The sequence below is a fragment of the Corapipo altera genome, unplaced genomic scaffold (assembly GCF_003945725.1).
Source record: "Corapipo altera isolate COAL_440 unplaced genomic scaffold, ASM394572v1 47, whole genome shotgun sequence".
Classification (NCBI taxonomy): Eukaryota; Metazoa; Chordata; class Aves; order Passeriformes; family Pipridae; genus Corapipo; species Corapipo altera.
The window spans coordinates 10,186,483-10,213,906 of NW_020884897.1; the positions used below are offsets into that span (position 1 = coordinate 10,186,483).

The following is a 27,424-nucleotide window of genomic DNA, read 5'->3' on the forward strand; positions in this document are numbered from 1 at the left end:
AGACTGAATAGACCTAGAAGACTTACTAGGTAAGTCTAGTTGCTAAGTTAGTCTGGAGGCTAACTCAGGCAAGGTGCTAGGCTTGTGGTAGGAGCAAATTAGATGCTGCCAATTGTTACGTGTTTAATGATTATACAAACTACACAAGCGAGCATTTTAGTAGAAAAAGATGAGTTAAAGAAACTCTGCATCTACCACACCAACAGAGCAGAGAATTGCAGCTCTTAGGTAGCTGTTGTTCTTGACCCCCACAAACTGTTTGCTGGTGGCTTGTGTGGAGGGTTTTGGGTTATTGAGAAATTTTTCCTGTTGAGATAAACTGGGCTGTGCTGCCGGTGGCCGTCAGCGTGCGATGCCACGTCCGAGGGCAGCTGCACATCTGAGCTTGCACAATGCTGTGCTTGTGGAGCTGTTGTTTGACTTGCTCGCTGGCTGGTTGCATCATTTTGGTCTCCTGGGTTTGGGGGGAAGTTGGCTGCCGATGAGAATTGAATCTGGGCTTTCCCTCTGCCTGTTGCAAGGAGAATGAGGATGTGGGACAGGGACAGCGGGCAGGTGGTGGTGCAGCAGAGTAGGGGCACGGCCTCTGTAGGGAGGCAGCTGTTCCTGAGCCCACCCATGCTCAGTTACTCATCTGCTTGGTAAATTGCCTGGTGTTGTAAAGCTTGAATTTTAAGGCTAGATTACATACTACAGCTCTTGTCCAAGTAGTAAAAAGATGAGTAAAACTCAATTTGGCAGTTGTTTTGCCTTGACAGTTGCAATGGCATTTGAAACTGATGTGCTGTGATTGCACAGAGTGTTTATGGGACGTTCTGCTTCATGGTGCGAGTGGTCTGGTGTGAACAGAAACGCGACAGCTTTATTTTTTGAACTGGCTTTCTGTCTGAAAACCTGCTCCTTTTCTGTTTTGACAGTGGAAAACTTTTCTTTTACCACTCTCACATAATACCGTAAACAATGAATTGTGTATGCAAATACACTTTGGGTACTTCTGGACAACTTGAGCTTTCAGCCACCTGGGACTTGTATTCTAAACACTCGTAAAACACATTCCACACAGCCCTTCCCTTCTGTCCTCTACGTCCAGGGAGAGGCAGAGTCAGTAAACTTGGAGGATTTTGCTTGTAACTCCTCTGCCATGGAGCATCTGGTGCTTGGAGTTACTGTAGCAAGGCTCTGCACCCAGCTCCCAGCCTTGCTTCTGCTTGTGACACTTCTCATTTTGGTCTCAATGGATGTTTATTTTCCTAAAACTTGAGTACAGTGGATATGTTAAATGTACCAGTGTGGAGGATGCAAGAAGGAAAAGCTTAACAAACAAAAAAATGTGTGGCTGTGTTCCAAATGAGGGCACATTAGAGCTGAGCCTTTCTGAGGTGTGCACCCTTGAGTAATCAGGTAGTCAAGCCTTTGCTGCTGGTGTCAGGCTCATCCTGTTAAGGCTGAAGTGTCCTAGCGGTGTCTGCACATGGAGTCAGAGGTGTCTTCCCAAATCCTCCTCCCTGCCGTGCTCCGAGGTGGAGTTAAACACATTGGCAGACGTAGTTGTGTGCAGTTCCCTGGCCCCTGCCTCATGGACGTAATGTTTGTGTTGCAATCCTCTCTGAAAACCTTGCCTGATCTTTCTGGGGAAAGAGCAAATAGGAGCTAAATTGTCAGCTTGATTTTCTGCCCTGTCCACGAGCATAGGTCAAAGGCCTGGAATAAAACCTGTAGGACAAAGTTCAAGCCGAGCTGTTGTTTACATGGTTCTGAGTGCAGCTTGGTCATGGGTGAGACATGGCAGTGGGGTGTTAATGACCCGGGGTTTGAATTTCTCGTGTCCACTTTGGAAGCCTTGGTTTAGTGGGATACTGTTACATGCACTTATCCCGAGGGGGTAGGTGCGGAATCCGAGACTGGAGAGCTTCCCTGTGGCTGAGGGAAGAAAGCAGGCATCCTCTTGTGATCAGGAGCACATCATTACTGAGAGGCTTGTTAACCAGGAATTTAGAAGGAGAGTTGTTGGAACACTGATTTTGTCTGGTTTTGTTTCCTCCTCTTTCAGTGTTAGGAGGAAAGCAGTAATTAATACAGCTGGGTGTTAAATGCAGCGTTTTCTGTTGGCTCCCACTCCTTCCTGGGATTCAGTTCCCAGGCTTAGCACAGACAGACAGTAGCAATCAAGTCTTTCAGTTAGTTTAGGATCCTTCTGAAGAGGAAAAATGTTCAGTGATGATCTGTGCTACACTTAGCTCTTCTTATCTTGGATATTTTACAGCCTAATATAGAAATAGTTAAATTTGTTTTGAAACAGAGTGCCTAATGTGCTGGTATTGGCAAAGAATCTGGAAGCATGAACTCCGGGTAGCAACTTCATAAGCTGAAGAAGAAATAGTTCAAAAATTCACCAAGTGTTGTCCAAAATACACAGTTGCAGAAAGTTACTGGGATGCACAGTTTCAATCCCTAATCTGTCCTTATTAGGAAGATTTTTGAATGAGGGGGGAGGGGGAATGTTCCTTGCTGGAGCAACAGTTTAAAGTGCAATGTCCTCTGTCAACTTATGCACAGTGAGCGTGACACCTTCAGTGGTGCTGTTAGATAAGATCAGAAAATGGTGTCTAAGAACATGATCTGAGAAAAAGCAACTCGTTCAAATCTTGGTGACAGTTGGTCTTTCTGGGATTTGTCTGGATTTTTTGTTTTTTAACATTGTTTCTTGAATAAGCTGGCATGACACTTGAATACACATGCTCATGACACTGAGCATGGCAGAAAACTAAATAGAAAACTGTTTTTTAGTATCTCCTGAAGGAATGCTTAGGAAAGGACTTTTCTACAGCAAAGTTAAACATAGTGTGGTCTGAGCACTGCAAGTGGGCAGCCTTTATCCAAAGCAATTTATTCCTGAAAACAATTTTACTATTTAGTTCCACCACAACATTGGTTACTTAAGAGGTCATTGAGAGGCTTCCACTGAGTCGGATGGTCTTGAGTCAGAATTTTAACTCGAGGTCATATTTTGTTTGTGCTTCTTGCTGATGAAAAGAATATAAAGGAGCATGAAGAATATACTCATGTCCAAAAGCAGCTAATGCACTTGGCAATCTTCTTAGGAGTGTATTTGTCCAGTAAACATAATGTAATAGGATCTAGTAGATTCCCAAATGTAGAAGATGTGCTGTAATGGAAATTGTAATGCTTGAAAAGTCTTCAGTTGCAGAACTTTAAAGGTCAGTGCAGAACTTTATATGGTCAATGTATGTAATTTGCCTTCACCATCTTGTAAAATCTCTCAAGGCTGAGTTTTTGGGGTTTTTTCAGTTTGCTACTAAGTTCAGTGTTTTGCATTACTCTAACTGAAATTTGGAACAGAAAGTTGTCTGCCAAAGTATAGCAGTTAAATGGCTTCCAAAGGAAAAAATCCAATTATGCCCCCTCAATCACTGCTTAAAATACAGCATCCCTGGTCTGTTGTGGTGTGGCAGTAGGAGGATTAATAGGAGAATATGCTGGTCTCAAGAATTTTGAGATCATCCTTTTGTCATGGGAAATATGTCCAATCTTCAAGTCAAACCAAATTTGGCTAATTCTGTCCAAGTTTTCTTTGCAACGACTGAAACTGATCTTGAGTTTTATTTGCTTCTTGACAGAAGAACCTTCCAAGTATAGCAGTTTGTTAAATTTAGTTCTGTGGGGATTGTACACTGCTGCTTTTAGATTTGTTTTAAACTGGAGGAGTCGTTTAAATTATGCCCTGTTAAAACAAAAGCAGAACACATACCAAGTAGCTTTTGCTCCGCTTTTTCTATGTTCAGGAGACCCAGTTACTAGGAATAGGCATTTAATTTAAAACTAGGTCAGTTGTCATGTATAGATACTTTAAATGAAGCATACAAAGCTCATATTGGCTAGATAGCTATTAGATAGATAAAACATTAGTGTATCTACTGGTAACTGTAAAGTGATAACAACCTGAAGACTTGTTTCAATCCATATTTCTCTTTTCCATTCTTTACAGGAAAATCTTCACTGACGATTCAGTTTGTGGAAGGACAGTTTGTTGATTCGTATGATCCAACCATAGAGAACAGTAAGTAAATAACTGACAAGCTGCTTTTCTGTACCTAAGTAACTTATCAGAAGTCCTTGGCGTTATACACACTGCTTATGTGGGCATTTACGTATTAACATGAAAGCTCATTAATTAACTCTTAAGTCTTATTACTCTTTTAAACCAACATTTACAGTATTGCAGCATGGAAATCACTGTGTACATGCTTCTCCAAACAGCTGAATTGTCTTTTAACACTGAATGAAGGAAAACCTGATGAACCTGGCTACAATACATCTCCTTGTATTGTATTATGTTGTTGGACATCTGCTTCCCCTGATGTAGTCAGGGCACTTTAAATTACATATGTCATACCTGTATGAAGATGTACCACTATATATGAGTATTCCAGAGTCTCACATGTCTTATTGGGTCAGTATATCCAGATGAACATAAAGCCATCAATACCAGTCAGAATTAAATGGCTACCTTAGAAGGGTGACATGCTGTGGCCATGATAACTTGATAACCTTTTCAATTACTCCTTTCCAGCTGTTTGATAACAAGGTTGGTACACTATCAACTTGCTGCAAATACTGAGTATTTGACTTCTCAAGTGTCTTTTTTCTCTTAGGGTTTTTTTTTTTTGTTGATATTAGTGCCTTTGTGAATAGCTAATGTAGTGGTTGGGTAAATACATTAATATTAAAAATGCTACCAAGAGCAAAAAGTCACTTCAGAGGTGAGTTACCTGGTATTCATTACAATCCAAGCATCTCTTTCTGAGCTAGAGATGGTCATAAAGTGCTTGAACAACTGCAGTGCTACTCTGAGTAACTTGATCATACTGGTTTACTTTAAATTGTGTGGCAGATAAAACTGGTTTCATGATTGTAACCCTGGAGTTGCTTGTATTTTAATGACTTCTGAAAAGCAGTGGTTTTAGTGTTATGAACTTCTGCAGTAGGATGCTGAGCCTATGTGATACTCTGTGAGTTTGAATGAAGCAATCAACAGAACAGGATTTCTTTTGAATTTATATGTGGTAATAATTACAGAACAGTAGCTATCAGGATATTTTACTCGGGATTATTTTACTGCTTAGAACTAAAATTCAAATGCTACTTTTTGAGAAACTCTCAATTTGCTTTAGCAAGTCAGAGTAGATAATATACCCCTTGGCCTGAATGATCTGAATGTTAGCTCTTACACAGATGTCATTCATACTAAGGCTTTCCATCATCCCTTTTTACTTTGCTAGAATTATAAGTAAGGTATGTTTTAAATTAAAACTACGCACAAAATACTGAGGATTAAGTTTCTGTATTTTAAATCTTAATGTCAGTTGGGACAGGTTATTTTTACTCTCTCTTTTATATAAATGCAAATTATTTAAAGTAATCTTTTTAAGTTTTATGCAGTTATATGGGAATGAACAAATTTACCATGGAGTCAAAGTCCCTACAAAATGCCAAGTCTGTGTCGTCTTATAGCGTTTTGACACCTTGGTACAAGCTTAGCTTGTTTCATCCTTTACCTGTTGTCTGTTACTGCTGTTAGAAACTCTGTAGCTGTGTGTCTCACACTGGTAGTGTTTCTTAACTATGAAAACACACCACAGATTAATTTTTCTCTTACTTAATCCTTGTAGTCTGCACTGCTTGCTTGATCTGAATTCTAATCATGGAGTATGTCATGGCCATGAAGACTTGTTGGGCGGGGACATCCTGAAAAGGCTTAACTTTTCACTTGATTTCTTCTTTATTTTGGAAACAAACAGCATTATTCATTTGGTGTAAGTCTTGTGATCTGTGGCTGTGACTGGAGGAAATTGCTTTTTGAAAGGTAGAGAACTGAAGAGCCCTTCTTGCATCAGAACATATTGCTGGGAAGTAAAGGTTGAAAACGTAGAAGTTATGCCCTGAGGTCCAAAACAGTGGGAAATCTGTCCCATCTTTAGGCCCTAGAATGCCTGATAAAGACAATATTTTAGAATTGCTTCTGTGAGGAAAAGAATAGAGAACACATTCTAATTTAATGAAAATTTTCAATTTATTGAAGGTATCTTTTTTAAGACAGAGATTTGCAACTAGTTTTGATGGATGTAATATAAACTAATTCTTTTGACTCATGTACTTAATATTTTTAAATATTTTTTTTTTATAAATATAAATCTTTGATCATTCCAGTCTTTTGACACTCCCAGCTGTATTTTTCTGATTCTATGCAGGGTCGTAAGACACAAAGTACGTTATCAACTCTTGCACTTTTCCTAGCTTATAATTTCAAATTTGGTGGACAATGCTGGCAAAAAGTGTTGAGAAGTCCGGGTTCCTATACTAGGGACAGTGTTGGAGAATGTTGCATTTTTCCAGTGCTTTTTATAGGAGGTTATAATTTTCAGTTTCATCTAGTGGTTGGGTCTACACTTACAAAAAAAGTACACAGTGAAGGGTAGACTGACCTGTGTGATTTCTGTTTTGTCTCCAGAAAATTGTCCTTGTAATGTATTACAGTATCCTACCAGCATTGATGAAAAGGTAGTACTGCAGGTAGCTTAATCTTTATAATTTTTGTCTTCTAATAATAAAATTTGCACAAAATGCTGAGTGTAAAGTTAAATTGTATAGAAGGCAAGCTATAGTCAAGCTCTTACAGGAAAAAGTTGTATAGGCCTTGAACAATAGGAATAAGACCTACTATTCCAAGAGTTTCATTTTCTAAGTGTGAAAATCTCTACCTTTGGAATTGTAAAGGGAAAACCAGGTGTATCAGATTTCACCGAGTGTTTGTGAAGGTGAACAGTACTTCACTGCTGCATTTTCCTTTGCTGGTTTATTTAAGTTAATGAGGATGTTGAATTCAGTTGCTTCTACTAAGCTTATGTATCAGGAAGAGTAACTTGTGTTCTGTGGCAGCAGTGGAGGTGAGACCTCACTGCTTAACAAAAGAGATTTTCCCTTTCTGAGTGTCCCAACAGGAGTGGCACCACGATGGTTTCAGGTTAAGAAACTAGTGGAACTACTACTTGTGGGAGTGTTGGAAGCAGAAGAAAGATCCCTGGAGAGCAGGAGTGTGTGGAGGGAGTCTGTGTGGACACTGGCCTGGATGGGGCTTTGAAGGCAGATTAGCTCACGTGAACTAAGACCATTGCAATTTAAAACTCAAAAATTTTACAGGAATGATAACTAGAATCTGAATTTGGAACTCAAATAGGTCAGAAGGAACAGATAATGAAGACATGCACATGTCTCCACCCACCCTGTCTTTGCAGGGATGTCTTGTGTTGCAGGAAAGATGACAGCCCCAGTCTCAAATATTTTCTCCAGGTCCTCCAAGGGCTGCCTGGCTGCTTTTTGATTTTTGTTGCTGTTTTAGAGGGGCTTCAAGCACTGTTCCACAGCTCTGTGGTCTTCCTTTCTCCCTTAAACAGGCTCACTAGCTCCTTAAGGAAAGGACAGATCTTCCCCCATTCACTTCCTGCCTCCATCCCATGTTTTTTGATGCAGCTGTGAGTAGAAGTGTTTTAGGAAGGAGGAGGGGGCTGGAGGAACCGTAGTAGTTGTGGAGGGGGTACCTATGGGTCTGTTAGAGCTAAACTTCTTCCACAAAGGGTGAATTGTGATTCTCCCCAGGAGCTGCTGGTGAGCAGCCTTCCTCAGTGAGGCTTCTGAGGAAAATTAAAAATAGCTCTGTTGCATCACACATCTCAGTGTTGTGAAAGATGTCCTGACAGATTAGTGACAGGCATTGACTTTGAAATGAAGACAGTAGAAAGGGACGCAGGAGGTAGTAACCCAGGAACCCTAATGAGGTGGTTGTATTTAGCTACAGCAGTGATGTTGCACCCAAATCTTCATTCACAAAGCCTAGCCATGATGATGTTGCACCACTCTCCTACTTTCACTCAGTATCACTGTTGATCTGAAAGCCTGCATTTGTTTGCCTGCCTTTTTTTTAATCGTAATGGCTTGTTTTCACAGCAGCTGTCATTTGAGTTGCATATGCAAATCATTTCATTCATACTGGTGTACTTGATCTTAGGGTAATGCTGATCACTGGAGTTCCGGGTTGTAAAGTGTGAGCATGTCCTGTTCCAAGATCATGTTCCAGTTGATGAGCAGCATTTTCCAGATGCAGAATGACTTAGGGGTGCAGAGGTTGGTCAGGCCTGCTGAATTCAGTCCTTGGCCTACCAGGAGGAACCAGGCTGTGCAGTGATTGTATAGTTGTTTTTCTTGCTCATCAGCACAACGAAAGGCAACGTGTCCCAGGATAGTAGGTGACGGAATTGGAAATGGTTGATTCCTCTGGATCAACAGATCACAATAAATACACTTGCAGGTTTTTCGGATGATGAAATTCTTAACCAGGAATATTTTTGAAAAGCTTCGGCAAAGAAATGAAAGTCATTAATTGTGACTTCATCGAAGCAGATCTGTCTCCATGCAGTGGGCTGTGCTTAGTGCTGCAAGGCTCTGCACTGAACTAACAGTTCTGTGGTGACTCCTCCACTGTTTCCCTTCCCTTATCTGTGTCACACTCTCTTTCAGTACTGTTGATGATGATGTCTTTGCTGGGTCTCTTCTAGGCTTCTAGAATAGTCTGAAAAAGCTGTCATCTCTCCCTTTTTAAATATTAACTTCATGATGCTCTTGAAGCTACTTTGACTGCAGAGTGCTTTGATGTGTATGTGCAGTGTCAAGAGACTGGAGAGGGACTGTTGTTTCCATACACCTGTTAATGCAGTGTGTCTCCAGAGGAGTCTGTTTTCCCTCTGACTAAAAGCAGGGATATTGTATTATAGCAACGCAGCCTGTTAACATCTGTTCAAACAAACAGTTTGTCCCCATCACAGTACCCATCCAAGGCAAAGAGCTGTTGTGGATCCTTGTTTTATAACCTAGAACTTTTGTGCAGCAATGACAACAGCATCCAGACAGTGACTTGAGAGCAGCACATGTGCTAAAGCAACTTTGTTAGGGGATGGCCAGGGTAAGGCAGGAGCTTTGATTCTCCATTTCAAATGGCAGTTTCTGGTATTGTAATGGAAGTTGTGGGTGTGCTTTACACTGTTGATTTGGACACTCTGTGTTAGCTTGGCTTTGCTGTTTGAATTGCTCCATTTTTTTGAAAGGGTGCTTTGATTTATGAGGTGGGTTGAAACCCCCAGTTTCAGCTATTTCAGCCCACTTATTCGAGATAATGCTCAAATTGTGGAGACTTGATGGGACAATGACCTTTGGGGGAGGAGGAAAGTTGGACAACTTCAGCTTCTAGGAGACCCTTTTCAAACCCAGAAAGCGTAGGCAGGGGACTGCACAGTGGGGTTGGGAACATCCAACTGCAGCTTTGGGAAGCTGTGGACAGCTTGACTGACCTAACAGCTTCCTTAACAGCTAACCTTAACAGCTGTGGACCTTAACTAACACTACACTGACCCATTCCCTGACTATTTCTCTGCTCGTCACTGCAGTGACAGATGAGGGTTTTAGGACTGGTAGTATTTGGGAAAATGACCTCAACCAGAGGACAACACAAACTTTACTCAGTATACCAGAACTGTCCCGTAATGGTGTCTGGAGTGCATCTTGAAGGCCAAAGCAGAGCTCCAAAGCTGGGTTTGTGTGTTCTGGTCAGTCCATTATTATTCCTACAAGAGCTGTGACACTGTTTGCTTTTGCAGTTGCATAACACAAACATTGAGTAAGAGATTCCTCAGCTCACAGCACGTTGGCATTTCATGAATCCGAGGAAGAGAAGCAATTCTCATCACTTTTGGGACTGAGTGTGCTTCGTGACTGAGGACTAGATGGGCTGGAAGCTACAGCAGATGTGAAAGCAACATGGTGAACTTTTAGCTAATTGTCATTATTTAGGTTTAGTATATTCGTAAGTGTGGTTCTATGTGTTTTAGCCCCCAAAGATTATTTTATTTTTCTTAATCAAGTACTTCATGGGATTTACATTTAGGGAATTGATTGTGCTAAACTGCTTGGAAACTGAGGAAAATATCCTGTAATAAGTTCAAACTTAGCTTTGATGCCAGTTGTATTTAAGTGTCTTATGTTACCAGTAATTACAGTTGCCTCAAAGTTTATTAGAAATGCATGTAAACCCCCGTTTTATTCTTTCCTTTTAAGAAAGTAAAGGAGGAACAGCTGCATCCAATGTGGGAATCTCCTGAAATTTGAAATCTTAAAGTAAATTTCTGAGTTTTGTTATCTGCAACAGACAAGTTAAAAGTACAGCACCCTATGTAGCCTTTTATTGCTACTTTAAAACCTGTAATTAAAGTTCTTTTTCTTAGTGGCTTGGCTGACAATGACACAGATGAGTGACTTCTGATCCCTTCCTTGTGTGTAATTCTGACATGTTTCTGTATTTCTTCTTTGTTCTAGCTTTTACAAAACTGATCACAGTAAATGGCCAAGAATATCATCTTCAGCTGGTTGACACTGCTGGCCAAGTAAGTTATCTTTCCTTCTCTGAATCTCTCTTCAGAGTTAAGACAATAGGTATTCATACTTCTGTTGAGCTAAGTTTGTAGTGACCATGCATTCAGAGGTGAAATGATGCTGACTTCTTGTGTAGTCACTAAAGACTTTCTTTGTAGTGTTTATTTAAAGGCTTTGGTTTGAGGTTTATTAGTGATTTTTTGTTTTGTTTTTTTCCTGTCTTTTGAATGGATGTCTAAAAAAGGGAAGAGGGAACTGCCTTAACTCTGTCCCAAAAGTACATAAGTAGCTTGTTTGATATTTACAGAGCAAATTACGAGCCTTGCTTTAGGTGGAAAATGTCACTTCAGTTAACCATGGGGAAATTTTCCATGAATTTTCCTATTTGTGTGTGCTCCAGCTACACCACCATGACTTGTATCCATGAAACAGTCACAGGGAGTAGGCAGAAATGCATGTAGGTGGTACTCACTGGGCTACCAGTAAACTGCTTTACTTTGTTTACATTTTAACGCGATGGTTCACAAGTGCGTCCGAGCTTCCCCTAATGACAGGGAGCACAGGAGGAGACAGGGAACACGTGTCCTGGAGTGTGTTCAGGAGCTTTGTGAGGTGCAGGTGTTCATTACATACAGATCTAGGTGTTCATTACACAGGGCTGCTTGGCTGAACTTGCACTGCACGTTCTGTGCACGGGAGCGCTGCCTCTTTTGAAACACTCTGTATTAGGGGAAAAAACCATCAGGGATCATTAAAACCCTGTATTTTTATCCTTAACGTTTTTTTTGCTTATGTGTTCTTACCTTCTGTGATCTCATACGATGCCTTTGGGTTTTACCAAACTGTGAATAGTGTTGAACAACGTTAGTGTTATAAAATCTGCTGCCAGTACTTAAGAACTGTAAAGCTGTGGGACGCTTGCTCATAGCTGGGGGACTGTTCAGAAGGGCTGTAACCTTCTAGGTATGTTTGATTGCTTTCTTTGAAGAGCACCATGCTGTATTTAGGTGGTGTCAGCTTGTGGTGCTCATCAGCAACACGTATGATCTCTGAGCTGTCTGAGCACAGTACTGGCCACACGTTCTGGGGCAGGATTGTTTGATGGGGATTGTTCTGCAGAGGAGAGTGAGGGTGAGAGAGGGGCAGGCTGAGAAGTGTGAGCAGCAGAGGAAGCTCCATAGGTGTCATTTTGTGCCATTGTAAGTGCACTTGCCTTACAGCTCCGATTGTGTAGCGCAGTGATAAAAGAAAAAAAAATCTCTTTGAGGAGGAAATTGCCTTCTGGGAAGGCACTGTAACTCACCAGTAACATACCTCTATTGCTGAGGATTGATTTAACCTCATACAGTATTTTAGAGCCAAAATAGCTTCTTTCCCAGCCTGTCGTTATTTTAAAATTTAATTCTTCGTGGAATGACTTGAACTTTGAGTTCTGGCTCACAGGGTTAGAGGGGACAGATGATTTGGGGTTATGGAGGGTGTGGCTTGGACAGATTTCTTCTTTAAGTCAGTCTTGCTTAATGGTCCATAGGGAGTACTTATGTGTATACAGCACAGCAAGGATTATATTGTAGATTGGTTATGTACTTTTGAAAACCTGGCTATGGCTTCAAAAGTTGTAGCAACATTGTTATATCACTTGACAAATTCCTTAATTTGACCCACAAGTACCAGGGAATTGGCAGGTTTTCTTCCTTCTCCTAACGAGCTAAAAATTAAGTCATGAATTAGAAATAGTTGAGGTTATGACACTTATTTTTCTTAGTACTCCTCCTCTGTCCTGTGTCTCTTTACCTGTCATGGTTATTTACTGAGCTCTGTGCAGTTCAGTTCAACAGGAGTCTTGGTACGGGGTCACAGAGGAGAAGTGCAAAAGGAAATCTTACCTAACACCAAATTCCAGCGGATTTACCAGGAATTCCTGAAGAATTCCGGGTAAAGTCAAGCAACAGAGCTGCACTTTCACCTGTTTTACACTGAGACTGACTTGGATGCCTCCTCTATTGACTTTGGGATTACACATCCCGCTGGAGTGGCAGTTTAGCATTTCACAGAAGATGGAGGAGGGCTGCCCTCTGTGTGTAGCAATAAAGGCAAATAAGGGCAGCTTTTGTTAAGTGTTATTCTTTCAAACTTTTTTTGGCTGGATCTGTGAAGTTGATTTATGAAGAGTTTTTCCTCTTCTGCCAGTTAGGGAAGTTTGATTCCTTTTGGCTGTCTGGATTTAAGCTGTGTGATTGCACTGTTCCATCTGTTCAGCCATGACAATATACAGAGAGGTTATTTGATCTTAAGATAAAATTAACATTTTCAGAAGCACAGGTTTAACAATTTGAGAACTCATCCTTTAAGAAGTATGGCTGTTGTCAAAATGGAAATTTTTCCTGGAAATATGAGTTGGAACAACTTGGGTTTTTAACATTGGATTCCTAGTGTTTGTGTTGCATTACCTGCAATATATGAGTGTTTCATTTGCCTCTTTGGTCAGTTCCTTTTCTAGAGGGGTAGTAAATTCAGTGATGAAGTTTCTGGTGTTTTGTTTGGTTTTTTTATTTATTTAAACACTTGTCATATAATGTAAATTTAGAGTTGTCATATAGCATCTAATAACTGTACTTCTTGCATCTTTAGTTGATAAACATTAGTTAGTAAGCCACAATTAATCACTTCCTAACAGACCCCTTAGGTAATTTAGATGTGATCAGTGTCACTTGAAATTACAAACTGCTAGATCTGTTGTCAGCTGTTGAAATTAGGATTTTGAAATGTATCACCAGCAAGATAAGAGGTGTAGTTACTAACTAGTGGTGGGACAGAGTAGATGTTTTGTACTAATAGAAACTGATAATTAAGCAGGATAAGAGGATTGGGAATAGCTTCAGCTCATCCATAGTCTTAGAGGGAATAAAACAGAAAAGCTGTGGATTAAATTGTACAGTATACAGACTGACTTTAGCTTTCTCTTAATTTGGTAAAGATTCCACATCTGACATTGTGTTGAAAAAAAATCTGAAAGTACTACCCATATAAAATGCACCTCATGTCTTAGAAATATGACCAGCTTATCTGATGGTGATCTGATAGCATCAAGTTCTGAACTGTGGCAACCTTAATTTTAAATGCAATATTCCTTCTACAGGATGAATACTCCATATTTCCTCAGACGTACTCCATAGACATCAATGGCTACATTCTTGTTTATTCAGTCACGTCAATAAAAAGGTAATAAAATCTGTTGTGTTCTTCTGGTTTAGGTGTTTTCTGGGTTTAGCTCCTGCCTCTGCTATGTTTTCTTTATCTGCAAATAACTCAGTTAATATCTCTTTCCCTTAGAAATACAATAGAAATTAAAATTAAAGCTTTTTCAGAAATGTCCACTCAGATCCAAATGCCACAGGCACTTTGCAGGCTAACATGCAAGGTGCCCTGTAAGAAATGAGACAGTGCTGAACTAGATTATTTTGAGGTGTAAGTAAAAGTACAAAGAGTGATTTCAGGAATAACTATGGAGTTCATTGCTCTTGCATCAGATACAAAGGCAGATGTAAACCTGAACCTAAAGGGCACTGTACCTTCATGTGAAGTACCCAATTAGTTGCTAGATCAGTCGCTTGGCCTTGTAGCTTTTTACAGGGCTGAGATTTCTTTGACTTCTTGTCTTGGATTGTTCCAATTAACCATCAGAAATTTTCTTATAAACAGCAATATATGACTCTTGGACTGCAGACTCACTCTTGACATGCTGCAGCCAGAGGATCTGGTTTTTTCCGTGCTATTAGCTGTCCATTCTGACGTGAGGGCAGAGTCCATCGTAGCTGGAGTGATTCACTTGCAAGACTCATCTGGGCCTTTGTATTACTTTGTCATCTTCTGTTATTTTCTCCCTTCCTGTGGTCATCTTGCTTGTTTAAGTACTAGTTATTCTTGAGGAGATGTTAATTTTCTAATATTGTACAATATCTTCTTTTGCAACAGCTTTATTAATCCTGTTATCTTAATTTTTTTTTTTTTGAGTTAAATGAATAAGATCTTAGGCCTTTCACTGTCATCAGGTGCAAGAGAAGTAGGTGCTTCTCTTATACTTGAAGAAAGCTGATGAGCTCTTTGTGAGTGCTGAAGCATTCCATGTCTTTTCCTCTAAATCAGACAAAACTGGTCATTTCAAGTGCTCTTTAGCAGACCATTGTAATACAACTTGCCTGTTGGCTCTTCTGTACTTCTCAAAGAAAGGATATGGTCTGATTATGAACTTCTGTTGCTTCTCAGGTCTTTAATGTTGAACAGATTTCACAGTCCTTCGTTCTTGGTTTTCATCTTCAGTTCTGAAGTAGAGAAGGTCAAACACATGTGATCTGGAGGAAATGCAATGGATGTTGGGCTTTTGTGTGTCTAGAGACTAAACTACCTAGTTCCATTGGATCTGGGTTATTTAATGAGGGATTCAGTGTTGATGCTGAGTAACTGGTATGAAATAGGAGTTAGTGTTCTCTGCCTTGAGAACACTCCCAAAGTGAGTACAGAAATGTTCACTGATAAGTGGTACTGTGAGGCCAAAAGTGGCTTTGACTAAAATCACTTGGAGGATTCTGCAACTTGTGCTGTTCCTTGGTTGGCAGCTAAAGGACATATTCTTAGCCACTCAGTTGTTGCCTCATGATGTCTGTGGTAGCATTCAATTGGCTAAAACAGTAACCAGGTTATAGTGAAAATATAAACAGGACAGAATAGTTTAAGACTGCAGGTAGAAACTCTTACCGTCAGTATTAAGTCTTGATCAATTTATTCCAAGATTGTTTGGGTTTGGGGTTTTTTTTCTTCCTTTAAATTTTCAAAGTACCAATGATCCCATCTTGTTCAGTTCCTTGTGTTCTGTATCAAGACGTTGTTAGGCAGTAGGGAAGATCTTCCACAATACTCTGATAGCATCAGTGACTTGCTCAGGCAGTCAGATCAGTCACCATCTGTCTTGACTTCTGTCCAAGTGTGTGTATTGATCTGAGTATTGATCCAGCTGGGGTGAGAGCTTTGACAGCAAACTTAATAGAAATGCTCTTTTAAAATTACCATCTTCCCTGCCAGCCTCCAGTGGAAGTTTAAATAGGACTTGAATAAGAGCTAATGCCCTACATTTTTCATATTCCCAGGCTCTCAGCAGCAAGGTTACTGGGAGGCTTTTGCTCTAGTTCAGCTTAATTAAATTCCAATTTTGTATCTTGCTAAGTTCCATGATTTTGTGTAACACATTTATCTGCCAGCTAGTAATTTATTTTTTTTTTGCATTTCACACATTTTGCTGTTTCCTGTAGCCCATTTGCTTGACAGAACTAGAAAGGACCTCTTGTAGCCTCCAGATCTCTCACAGTTTCAGAGCTTAATGTGATGATGTTCTTTTTGGATTGGTCAGCATCTGTCTTAGTGTGTCGCTGCTCCTTCTGACCTTAATTATTTGAACAGCGTTCTAGAACACTAATTGGTCAAGCCAATTTAATTCCTGGCAGTTCTTGGCAGCTTGTTTCTGTGTCAGAATTGTGTTTGAGTTTAAATAGCACTTCTCGTGTGACTTCCACCTCGGTCAGTTAACAAAGATCAGTTGTGTATTTGTAGTATTTTTGCTGGAAAAGGAAGCTTGTGAACTCTTAGACAAACAGACAGATACCCAGAATTGGGAAATGGGGAGCCCAGGTTGGACAAGAACACCTGGCAGCACTGTGCACTGAGACCTCAGGTGGGGACTCACCAGGGCTGTGCTGTGGTGTATTTCTGGCTGAGCTGGAAACAACACACCTAATAGGGGAAAGGAAACAGAGATTGTACTGTGCCAGGGATTCAGTTATCCTGTGGCTACTGTGCTAAGATCCTTCCTCTTTCTTCAGATGAAAAACAGTTTTGTGGTCTGTAGCAGATTTTTTTTGTAGCATTTTCATTCTTCTTTCAGTTTGCAGGGTCACCTAGTTCTGTGTGTAGTGTTGCCTCTCAACTCTGTCACAGCCAAGCTCCATTTAATTTTTTTTTTTAAATAATTAGGAGTGTCCAAGACAAGTTCTCAAGACCAGAATTTCACTAATAGTTTTCAGCATAAGCTCTTTGTGTCCTTGAAGTCCTTTCATTGATTTCACATTTTCCTGTAATCTGTAGTATCCAGCTTGAGTTACCAGTAGTAAGTTGTGCCAGACTGAGTCAGGCTTTTGTTTACAAAGAACTCATTTTCTTGATAGGATATACTGAAACTATTAGCTGAACATGGAGAAGCATTGTGTTCTACTCAATCTCAAAAATTATTGCTGCAGTCAGACAAATTGACCTACTTGACAGAAAATCCATCTTAAATGTGGTAGCATTTATTGTTCCAGAAGTGAGAGGTTTTAATGCTTTCAGTAGTGTTTTTAGGCACCAGGTCTTTGATTGCTCTGAGATGGAAGTGTGTTTGAGTGCTGCTCTATTTTTAAGAGTTTCAACTCTAATTGAAATGCAGTGCAAGTCAAGACACTGCCTGTAGCTAACAACCTTAGAAACTGGAAGAATTTCAGTCCCTTTTTTTTTGTTGTGTGTCTCATCTGTGAGCCTGTGCCTTCCTTAAAACAAATCTGAGTTGTGTCCTTCGTGTACCAGCATTCATTCCATAATGTAACTAGAGGAGCACAACATCTGCTCTTCAGCCCCGTTTATAGCTTGTTCCCAAAAGTACTGAATGTCAAATGCAGTGGATTTTGTTAGTGAGGTTTTTGCCTTCTTGGTATTTCACAGAACTTCTTCTTTACCTCCTGTATCCAAACTTCACCTACATGGTAGGGCAACAGACAACAAATATTCAAATAGTCACTGTTTCAATGCCATCCTGCAGATCAGTTTACTCACTTTCCATAGAAAATCAAAATTTTAGGCTTATTTTGTCTTTCACATAAGTAAAACTTTAAAATTATGTATGAACTAAGTGTTCTTAAAAAACAATGTATTCTTTTGAGATGGAGCCTGCTTAACTAATTACTTTTTCTTTCCAATTGCTTTAATTTGACATACTCATCCAGGGTTGTTGGACTGTAGCAGTTGAATTTCTCGCTGCAGATATAAACCAGATGAGAGGTGGGAGGGACTTGGGGTGATTCTGTGTTAGATGCATCAGTCCTGGGTAATGTTATTTATTTCTGCAAATGCCATAGCTGGGGAGGCTGTAAGGGTAGGCACAGGCTGGTCCCTGCTGCTGCTGGGACCAGTTTGCTGTTGTAACACAAGTGGGTGAGACTTTGGGGCATCTTTGTAGTTCTGCCATTGTACATAGAGTAAGTTTTAAACACAGCAACCTACATATGCATGTAATTGCTTGTGTATTGGGTATTGAGGATAAACATCAGAGTGCATGTGTGACTTCATCCCTTTATTTTGCAGTTTTGAAGTGATAAAAGTTATCCATGGCAAGTTATTGGATATGGTGGGAAAAGTCCAGTAAGTAGTGACACTTTCATCTCATTTCATTGCAGGCATGTTGCTAGTGCTTTGTTCAGTATACTGTAACTGTTCTGAAGTTCTGAACTTTCTTTCACAGAATACCCATTATGCTGGTTGGAAATAAAAAAGACCTGCATATGGAACGGTATGTGAACTCCAGAATGTGGGAAATGCAAGGCAGCAGCCCACATTCCTGTGGCTGCAGCACACTGGCTTTGTTCTTGGCTTTCCATAACTAAAATCAAATTGTAGGTTAAAATAAGGTACTGGGCAAAGGAACTGTGTCCAGAATGTGAACTGTGAGCCATGAACTTCTATTGTAATGTTGATTTTTGCTATAAGGTTCCAGGGACAGTCATTTAACACTCTGGGTTTGTTTGTGGTTTTTTTCCAAAATAAGTAACAGAAGTGTATTTGTCACAACTGTACAATACCAGATGAGGTTACAGATCATGAAAATGAAGCAGTACTTTGGGACAACTGCTCTTCTGGGTCGTAGAGGAGTTTTATACCTGGCCCAGTAGTGCATTTGACAGCAGCCAAAAGCAGATGCTTTAGATCAGACTTCACAAGACATTCCTGTTACAATGCACTTAATGTACTTTGGTACTTGGAGGTATTTCTTGACATATCAGATTCCAATTTTTCTGCAAGCTATAAAGAACATACTTTTCTTTCTTTGGTCAGGGTGATCAGCTATGAAGAAGGGAAAGCTTTAGCAGAATCCTGGAATGCAGCTTTCTTGGAATCTTCTGCTAAAGAAAATCAGGTAATGGATTTAAGAGTCACTTCATTCAAACAGCAGTGTAATGGATGACTCATAGTTTCACTTAATAAGGGAAGCTGAAGTATTTGCATGTACTCTACAGGTATTTTGTGTAGATGGAAACAGAATGGCTGCCTGCATTCAGGCATTCCATGCAACTGTCAATGGGAGGAAGAAGTGAAGAACTGAAAGTTAAGCTTCTCTGAACACAGCAGAACACTTAGTGACAAAAAAAACCCCCAGATCCACGTGGTGGGGGGGACGGGGTCTGTTACCTTAAATAAGAGGTCACTGATTATACAGCAGTGAGTTTGTATGAGGGAATGAACCTTGTGTATTAAGGTGCTGGGCAAGGCTCAGTCTCTGTGTTGTGGGGAATAATCATTCTGTGTGTCCATGGGGTGGGGGCACACAGAAAAGTGTCAGAACTCAGCAGAAGCTCAGCACCACTGTGACACAGCTGGAGTGAAGCTGCACAATCTGAAGCATTTTAACCCACACACATTTACACTTGCTGGTCTCCTATCACAGAAAGAAAGTGTTTAATTACATGGTAAATAACATCTTATTCTTGGTTGCTCTAAATAACTTTTTTTGAAATGCCTCCTAAATATGTTATGGTATCTGAATTTGTTCCTGTGGCTGGTAATAATATTTTGTCATTGGTTTGACACCTTACATATCTTAAGCTACAAGAGCCTCCTAGTTCAGATGTGAGGTGATGGATAACTGCTGCAGGCTGGGGAGGAGGTGTAGGGTTTTTCCCCTTTTTTTTTTATTTTATTTTTTTCTTATAGGTCTCAAGAGCATCAAAGCTTTTGATTTTTGAAAATATAGACACATGATAAGGTCTCACATTTAAGGTAGCATATCACATCCTTGTCCTCCTTGGTAACACGAGCACAATCAGAAGGGCAGTCATGTAGCTGTGACAGGACCTGTTTCAGCAGCCTTTCTTTCTTTCCCTATCCCCTATCCCCAAAATCAAAACAAAAGCTTTTGTCCAGTGTTTATTGTCAACAGTTCTACAAGTTACTTGAGTAAAGTTGGATTTTCCCTGGAAGAAAATCTTGGATTGTTTTTTGTCACCAGATATGGAACACTTGGAGTTAGTTTACCAGTATTTCTGACTTGTATGAACCTTGTCAAAACTGGGCATGATGAAAGCATGAAATTTCTCAATACCTTCTCTGTATGCTGGAGAGCTTCAAATGCATACCAAAGGAAATTAAATTGACAGTGTAAAGAATAAACCCATTAAAAACATCTGATCTTTTTTTTCCACTTCTTTATTTTTAAATGACTTAATACTTCTGGATTAGGCAAAGCTATTGCCAGTGCTCTTTTTCTTTTGGCATATGTTCACAGTGTGTAACAGCACAGCGATTCATATGCAGCAGAATATCTTACTGGTAACTTTTTGAGTTTTTATTGTTCTTGAACCAAGAATAAAAAAGGTTGGCTTTATGCAAAGAAGCAGCAAGCTTTCTAGGATGCTTGGCATGTCTTGTGTGTAAACTTGCTGCACTGACAAAGCCCCATTGACTGCCATGTATTTGTGACTGTTCCTTAGTCTCAGACTGTCTGTATTAAGTTAAGCTGCCAGCTGGAATTTATATGGCAAAATTGGTAGCCTTCAGGGAAATCAGAATGACAATTGCATGTCTGATACTCAATCCTGGACAGGCCTGTACAAATCCCACCAAAAATAAAAAATAAAATCAGAAGTTGTGTGTATTCTTGCTGGCAAAGGTCTTCCTTTCAGCAGGATCCTCCAGAACAGCGACTGCAGGTCACTGTAAGTTGTGTCCCTCTGCATTTAGCAGCAGGTTGGCAGAGGCAGGTGCTCGAACACAGTTCCTCCTTCACGCCTCTTACATAATACACTTGGAAAATTTGTCCAACTTGAAGTTTGGGAGATCATATGTCACTTCTGAGATGGGTGCTCACAGCATGTGACCATCCTTCAAGGCTCCCTGACATATTTCCTTCAGAAGGTTGGGATGTACGGAAGAAAGTGGGAAGGAGCCCAAAACTGGCACAGCTGCCTTAGTCTGTCTTGCAGACCTCCACCTCTGAAGGGGTGGAAGATTGAGCGTTGAGAGCCAAGTGTGGAGTCTGGATCTGTGAGGTGCTGGGGGAACAGGAGGCGTCAGGCATTGTAACATCCCTCCCTGTGGGTTGGACCAGGAGCACTTCTGAACTCAAGCGGGTTTTTTCCTCCAAATCTTAATTTGACAGAGTAAAACCAGCTCATCTATAGACCTGTCTCAAGACAGAGTATCTTCTCTTACTCTGAAACTGTCTCTGGTTTGGGGGGGAAAAGGTTCTGTTTTGACCTTGATAACAACCTGTGCTGTCATTTTCCTGGTACTGAGTGTTCACCTTGCATAAGTCAACATAACTGGAAAAAGAAATCTGTTGGTATTTTTGCTTTGAAGTTTATCCAGATAATCACCTGTACTGGCTTTGTACGGCAAGTGTAGCTTAACTATTGATATTAATTCTATACTCCTTCCAACAGTGCTTTAGCTTCTGTTTGCTTAATAGAACACCAGTTTGATGCTTAAAGGGATGAACTGGACTGGATTGGGAATTTAGCAGAGAGTTCAAAGCTTCCTGAGTGGGGGAACATCTGTTAATTCTCTCAGAAACTGAGCCATCTCTGTGTGGTGGATGTGGAACAGAGGAATGACAGTGTCTGGTGCGCTGGTCTGAGATTGGCTGGGTATGTGATGTTCTTCACAGCTGTGAGGAGGGAAGGTCTTTCTGCCACAGGGGTTAGACCACACTCCGTCAGCTGCGTGGTTTGTCCTTTGCAAAGAGCTGCTGAAAGCAGAGGTGTTCCCTATAACAGGATCTGATGGCAAAGGCTCATTTCTCCCTCTTCTGCCTTCCCACTTTGCCCTCCTGCCCCCTATACCCCCAGAAAAATCCTTTTTGGAGCATCTACAAGAGTCCAAGGAGCTTGGCCTAGCAATGTTGGGCAATTAAAATAGCTCTGTAGATTAACTTAAGCAAACTATACCTATTCTGCCAGGAGTTAGCAAAAGATAACACATTCCAGAAATGACGTGACTTGGAGTAGATGGAAAATGAGACAGGCAAAGATCAAAGCTGTGGTGATGATAAATGGCAGTGGCTGGCCACAGTCCTCAAGGTCAGATACATCTCCTCCAGACAATGGGTGACCTGGTAGGACTTTGGGAGGAGCCTGCATATCACCAGCACATCAGTCATCAGGGGAAGTCCCTGGGCTTTGGGAAGGCAATTCTGAGACTTCATGGAAAAGACCTCTGAGATGACTGCTAGGGTATTATTGTAATGTCTTCTCAAGCTGCTTCATTATTACCAGACATGCTGAACTGCTCTGGATAACTTCAGGAACTTCAGGCCTTTCTTGTGGAATTCCCTACTTAGTTTCACCTAGGCCATGGTAGAGTGCTTCATCTTAATCCCAGTACAATAAAGTAGTAACTGTTTGAAATACAGCCAGAATCCAAATTGGTCTTAAACCTAGTTGAAAGTGGGACCCAACTTTTACTGGAGGAATTTAGGGAGTAACAAGTAACCAAGTTATGTTCATCCAGCAAGGAAGTAGCAAAAAATGTACTTCTTACCAAATGTAAGAAGTACCAAATGTACTTCTTACCAGTTACTTGGTTGTTGCTTATTTTTTGAGGGCAACTTCATCTTTGAGCTCAGAAGATGCAGTGCTCAGTAAATGCTTGAGTAGTTTGGGATCCCGGGGTCTGACATGTTTGGACTGTGTTTGGACTGGCAAAGGATGGAGGAAAAACTCTCTCTTCCTTTGCCTAAGGATTGTTCAAATTCCTTTGCCCAGTTCTGTGCCAGGATAAACCAGTAGTATGAGCAGTTGAGAGTTTCCTCTTTGAAATAATAAAACAGTTGCCAAAGGATGACTCTGGCAGCTGTGGGCTGGATTTGGGTGCTTGCACCTTCCTGCTGGCTCCTGGCAGCACATTCCTGACTCCCTGCTCGTGCAGAGAATTCCACATCCCGAGCTGTCTGTCCTGCTCCCACCGAGGGGCACATCTGCAGCAGCAGCTGAGTCTCTGGTGTCTCCTGCACGGTGCTGAGCTCCCCAGGCAGCAGGTGTTGCCCAGGCTGACATGGATTTTGTTTCCTCAGGGGCAGAAAGGTAGAAGGAAGCCAGATGGCTTTCTGTGGGCTAGGTGTGACCCACATTCCATAATCGGAACATATGGAGGCAGATGCATATAAAGTCTGGCTGTGTTCTTTATTCCTTGTCACAAAACACAGCTTCCTGTGTTGTTTAAGGGCTCGGTCTAAAATTCATCAGCAGATTTGAGCTGGATTACAAATTCTAAAGCGTTAACTGTGGGACAGCGACTAAACCTTCCCAGTGAATATGTATTTTCTGTGAAATGAATTAACAAACCCCGTGAACTCCTACATCCTAGTGCTTCAAACAGCACATCTTTGACAGGGAATGTGCAGCTTCTTGGTTGACAGAGTAAGCTGTGGAGGTTTTTTAATGGGTGCTGTGAAACGTGGGCATGAAGAACTTGTGCACTGAAATGAAACCATTGAAAATTTCGCCTCCAAGGCAACAGTGGTGCAGTATATTTGTAAATCAGTGTGTCACCAACTTTTGATTAAGGGAAACTCTTCATTAGTGAAACTAGTTTGATAGCAACTGCAGTGCACTGTTCTTCTAGAGTCTAATTTGCCCAGGAAATGTTGTATCATTACTGAACAAATGAGCCACTTCTGTCAGGTCCTGTTGGGATTGCAGGAAGCTGCATTATATGGAGGAATACTCTATTTCCAGCTGGTGAAGTATTTTAAATAGTTCCAGAGATCGTACTGTGCACAAACAGTATAAATATGGGAAACTTTAACATTCAGTCTAATCTTGTTAAGTCTGTTGTGGGGATTCAGTCAATGGGATTAATTTGGAAGTGATCCAGTTGAGAATTATGTCTTGTGGAGGTGGAAAAACATGTGTTAGATCAGAATACATAGTCATAAATCACCAAGTGCTCTTCAGCCTGCTGATTAAAACCACAAAACCCCCTTTTTATCCTCTTTCGTACTGCAACTGCTTTTATATAATGAATATATTTTCCTGTGCTTGGAATTCCTGAAATGGGTGACTGAAAGTTAGATGAAATGACACGTCTGAGATGATCTTGAGAATGTTTCCAAGTCGAAGATTCAAACACTGAAGCACTAATTGTACAGTGCAGGCTGTTTAAAATATAAACCCCCTTTCTCTCAGAAGGGCTTAATCAAAGGATATTGCTTAATATTTGTGTTTTCCCCTCATGTTCCTGCACCATGTCTAATACTGATCTTACCTATAGGGAAGATGAGAAAAATCAAGAATATTAAAAATACCCCTCATTCTGGGCTGTGCAAAGTCAGTGTTGAGAGCTGAAAAATCTGCTGCCTTCTGTAATTACTCGGTATCTTAAAGATTACTGAGAGGAAATGAATTGGCTTATTCTCCGGAGCAGCACAGCATCAAGATCTTCCGTGCTCTCAGTCATTCAGTGCAAGCTCACTATGCAAAATAAAGTGAATTACAGGTTATTAGCTCTGTTGTGAGTCTGGCTCACTTTGTACCTGCCCTCCCTGCTGTGACAGAAACCAGTTGAGGATTGCTGTGGAACAGGGGTTTACACTTTTCATTTGGAATGGAAATTACCGTTATTTTCCCTCTTTGCTTTCGGACTGAGCATTGGATGTGCATTTATCTGCTGATGTAGCCAGTAAAACTGCTAACATATTTTTAATTATTTTTTCAGTAAGTAGGCAGTTTCTTCTTCCCTCCTAATGGTGTGCTCTCTCTTTGCAGACTGCCGTTGATGTTTTTAAGAGGATAATTTTGGAGGCAGAAAAAATTGATGGGGCAGCTTCACAAGGGAAGTCTTCATGCTCAGTAATGTAATTCCACTGCAGAACCTGAAAACACTGGGAATACATTCTACCTGAAGAAGCAAAACTGCCCATTATCTTTAAAGATAAACTATGCTTCTTTTTTTTTTTTTTAATTTTATTTTTTTTTTCTTCTGTTAACCTGAAAGATAAACAGTTGGTTTGGAGCCTTTCCCTTCAGATTATGTTAAACTCTGACTCCTGTGCAAATGGCTTCACTTCCATTTTCAAATTTTAAGCAATCATATTTTCAATTTATATATTGTATTTCTTAATATTATGACCAAGAATTTTACTGGCATTAATTTTTCAGTGTAGTTTGTTGGTTAGAATAATCATCAAAATGATGCATATTGTTACACTACTATTAACTAGGCTTGGATATCAGTGTTTCTTTGTGTTAAATGTATACTTGTAAATAAAATAGCTGCAAACCTTAAATGTTCTGTTTATAATTTTTCGTTGATTACTCCATATCAACTTTTTTTTTTTTTTTAATTTTATTTTATTTTTTTTTCTTTGTGAAAAATGTTCACCTGCTGACCTTAAGAGGAGGCGTGAGAGATCCTTGGAGCCAATGGATTGTTTGACTATTGCTTGGGAAGTTGTTTGCGAGTGATCCCAAACATTTTTTGCTACTGGAACTCCAGGCTGGCCAAGGAGCTCAGCTTTGCTTTGTGCCCGTTCACGGGAAGGAGAGATGAGTGACAGCTTTTTTTTTTTTTGGAAGGGGTTTCAGTCAGACAAACCTGCTCTGTGTTTTTCCTCTGTACCTGTTGAGTGGAGGGTGCACGGGTGTCCCGAGGAAGGGGCCGGCGGACCCCGTGCTGTGGACTGTTCACCTGGACTTGTAACTGGGAACGCTGTCAGGATGGAGTGGATTTATCCAGGTCACAAGCGTAGACTTGTTAAGAGAACAAAAAAAAATGTCATTTAAAATAAATTGCACGTCCTGAACAAACTGATGTGGGCTGTTTGTCGTGCGTTTCTCTGCTTCTGCATCTGCGTGGCACTGGTGGAGGTGAGCGGTCTCCTGGCACCTGGCACAGCCCCGTGCAGCTTTCCCTGACCAGCTCCTTGGCTTTTGGACTAGAGGCTTAAACAAGCCTTGATCTCTCAAGTCTGGAAACAAAGTACTTCAACTATATATTTAAAAAATGTGCGGTTGAGCTACTTGGTATTGAAAAGCAAAACAAACCCCAAAACAGTAAAAACAAACAGGGCTGGTCTGGGGAACAGCTAATTAAATGAAGTGTTTCTCATGCATTTTTGTGTCCATCTGAAAACTTAATTTCTGGCAGGAGAAAAATGGAGGGGAAACTTGCAATGTTTTGACAAGCAGAGTTAGTTAGCTGTTGCATTCTGGTCTGTCCTAAGAGATGCAAGTTCAGCATCTTGTTTCTTTATTTTCTTTGCGCAGTTGTTCCCTCATATTAAATAGAAAATGGTCTAAACCTCTCAGTTAGCAGTGTATGCAGTAAAACTTGGTGTTTTCTTTGGTTATCATGACATTAACTGGCTTCCTGTTGAAAAAAAACGTTGCTCTTTTTATCTCCATTTAGGATATTCCCCAAAGTTCCTGTTACATGCATTTTCATACCCTGTGCCAAGTGCAGGTTCAGTAGCTGGATGGTTGTCATACATGATGGATTGCTGGAGTTCAACAACGTCGGAGTGCTCAATCAGGGAAACCAGTCCGTGCCTTCATTTTGGATCCAGACTGGGCTGGGGCCATTTTCTTTGCAAGACCCTGCAGCACTGGAAGGAGGGTCGTTTGGCTGATGGTGAAGCCACTGTGGAGGCAGGAATGATGTGTGGAGCACAGAGCAGTGTGTGTCTGTGTCTGTGGGGTGTTACCCTTCACTGCCTGATCACTGTGGGGTGATGGATGACTTGTTGCATCATCAGAGCCTGTGGCATCGCATCACGGACACAATGTCATGTGGTCTGGATCACAGGGTGGAAGTTCTGAAATGGCACAAACCTCAGTGACCACATTTACTCAAATTTTTTTGTAAAACACTGGCTGCATGGGTACTGGCAATCAGTTTAAAGCCCGAAATAGCTGCTGCACTGGGGCATGAGGTGTGCCAGCTGCTAAGACTTGAAGGCAGATGGATGAGGACAAATGCAGCTTGATAGTCCTGGGATAACCGAGGTCCTGCCTTCCAGGGTGAGGCTTTTCAGAAAGGCTTAAAGGCAAGTGCAGGTTCTCTGGATGATTTGCAGTGGGAGCTTCCAGGACTTGGAAGGGACTTTTTACAAGGGTGTGTAGTGATGGGACAAGGAGGAATGGCTTCAGACTGAGAGTAGGTTTAGAATAACTGTTAGAAGAAATTCTTTACTGTGGGAGTGGTGAGATACTGGCACAGGTTGCGCAGAGAAGCTGTGGATGCCTCATCCCTGTAAGTGTTCAAAGCCAGCTCCGGAGCAACCTGGTCTAGAGGAAGGTGTCCCTGCCCAGGGCAGGGAGGTTGGAACTGAATGACCTTTTGGGTCCCTTCCAACCCAAACAATTTGTGTACTTGGCACTGAGAGGGAAGTACTTCCATTGCATTTTCCATAATTGCTGAAGAATTGAATTCATCCACATAGGTTGTTCCCTTCCTCCTGTTGCTGGTTCATCCGGTAAAAAAATTTGAATTATTCCACTTGTCCAAGCCTTTCTCTGCTAATAAGATCTAAAGACCAACCATGTGCAATAGTCTTGCAGTTCTGCTGAAACGTGTAGTGAAGTGTGGTCAGTGAACTACTCATCCTTTGCTGTACAGAGATTTCAGCTGGCTTCTTTGG

The 27,424-nt window shown here is 40.9% G+C and overlaps 1 protein-coding gene across 1 annotated transcript in view; it reads left to right on the forward strand.

The window, feature by feature from the left end:
- RHEB (Ras homolog, mTORC1 binding) overlaps nucleotides 1-25,593 on the forward strand; it is a 37,048-nt gene extending 11,455 nt beyond the window's left edge. The window contains exons 3-9 of the mRNA XM_027648426.1: nucleotides 3,951-4,078; nucleotides 10,441-10,508; nucleotides 13,637-13,719; nucleotides 17,881-17,937; nucleotides 18,038-18,085; nucleotides 18,628-18,709; nucleotides 24,552-25,593. Coding sequence (XP_027504227.1) covers nucleotides 3,951-4,078; nucleotides 10,441-10,508; nucleotides 13,637-13,719; nucleotides 17,881-17,937; nucleotides 18,038-18,085; nucleotides 18,628-18,709; nucleotides 24,552-24,644 — 559 coding nt within the window. The 3' untranslated portion in view covers nucleotides 24,645-25,593. The remainder of the gene's footprint in view (nucleotides 1-3,950; nucleotides 4,079-10,440; nucleotides 10,509-13,636; nucleotides 13,720-17,880; nucleotides 17,938-18,037; nucleotides 18,086-18,627; nucleotides 18,710-24,551) is intronic.
- The last annotated feature ends 1,831 nt before the right edge of the window (nucleotides 25,594-27,424 follow it).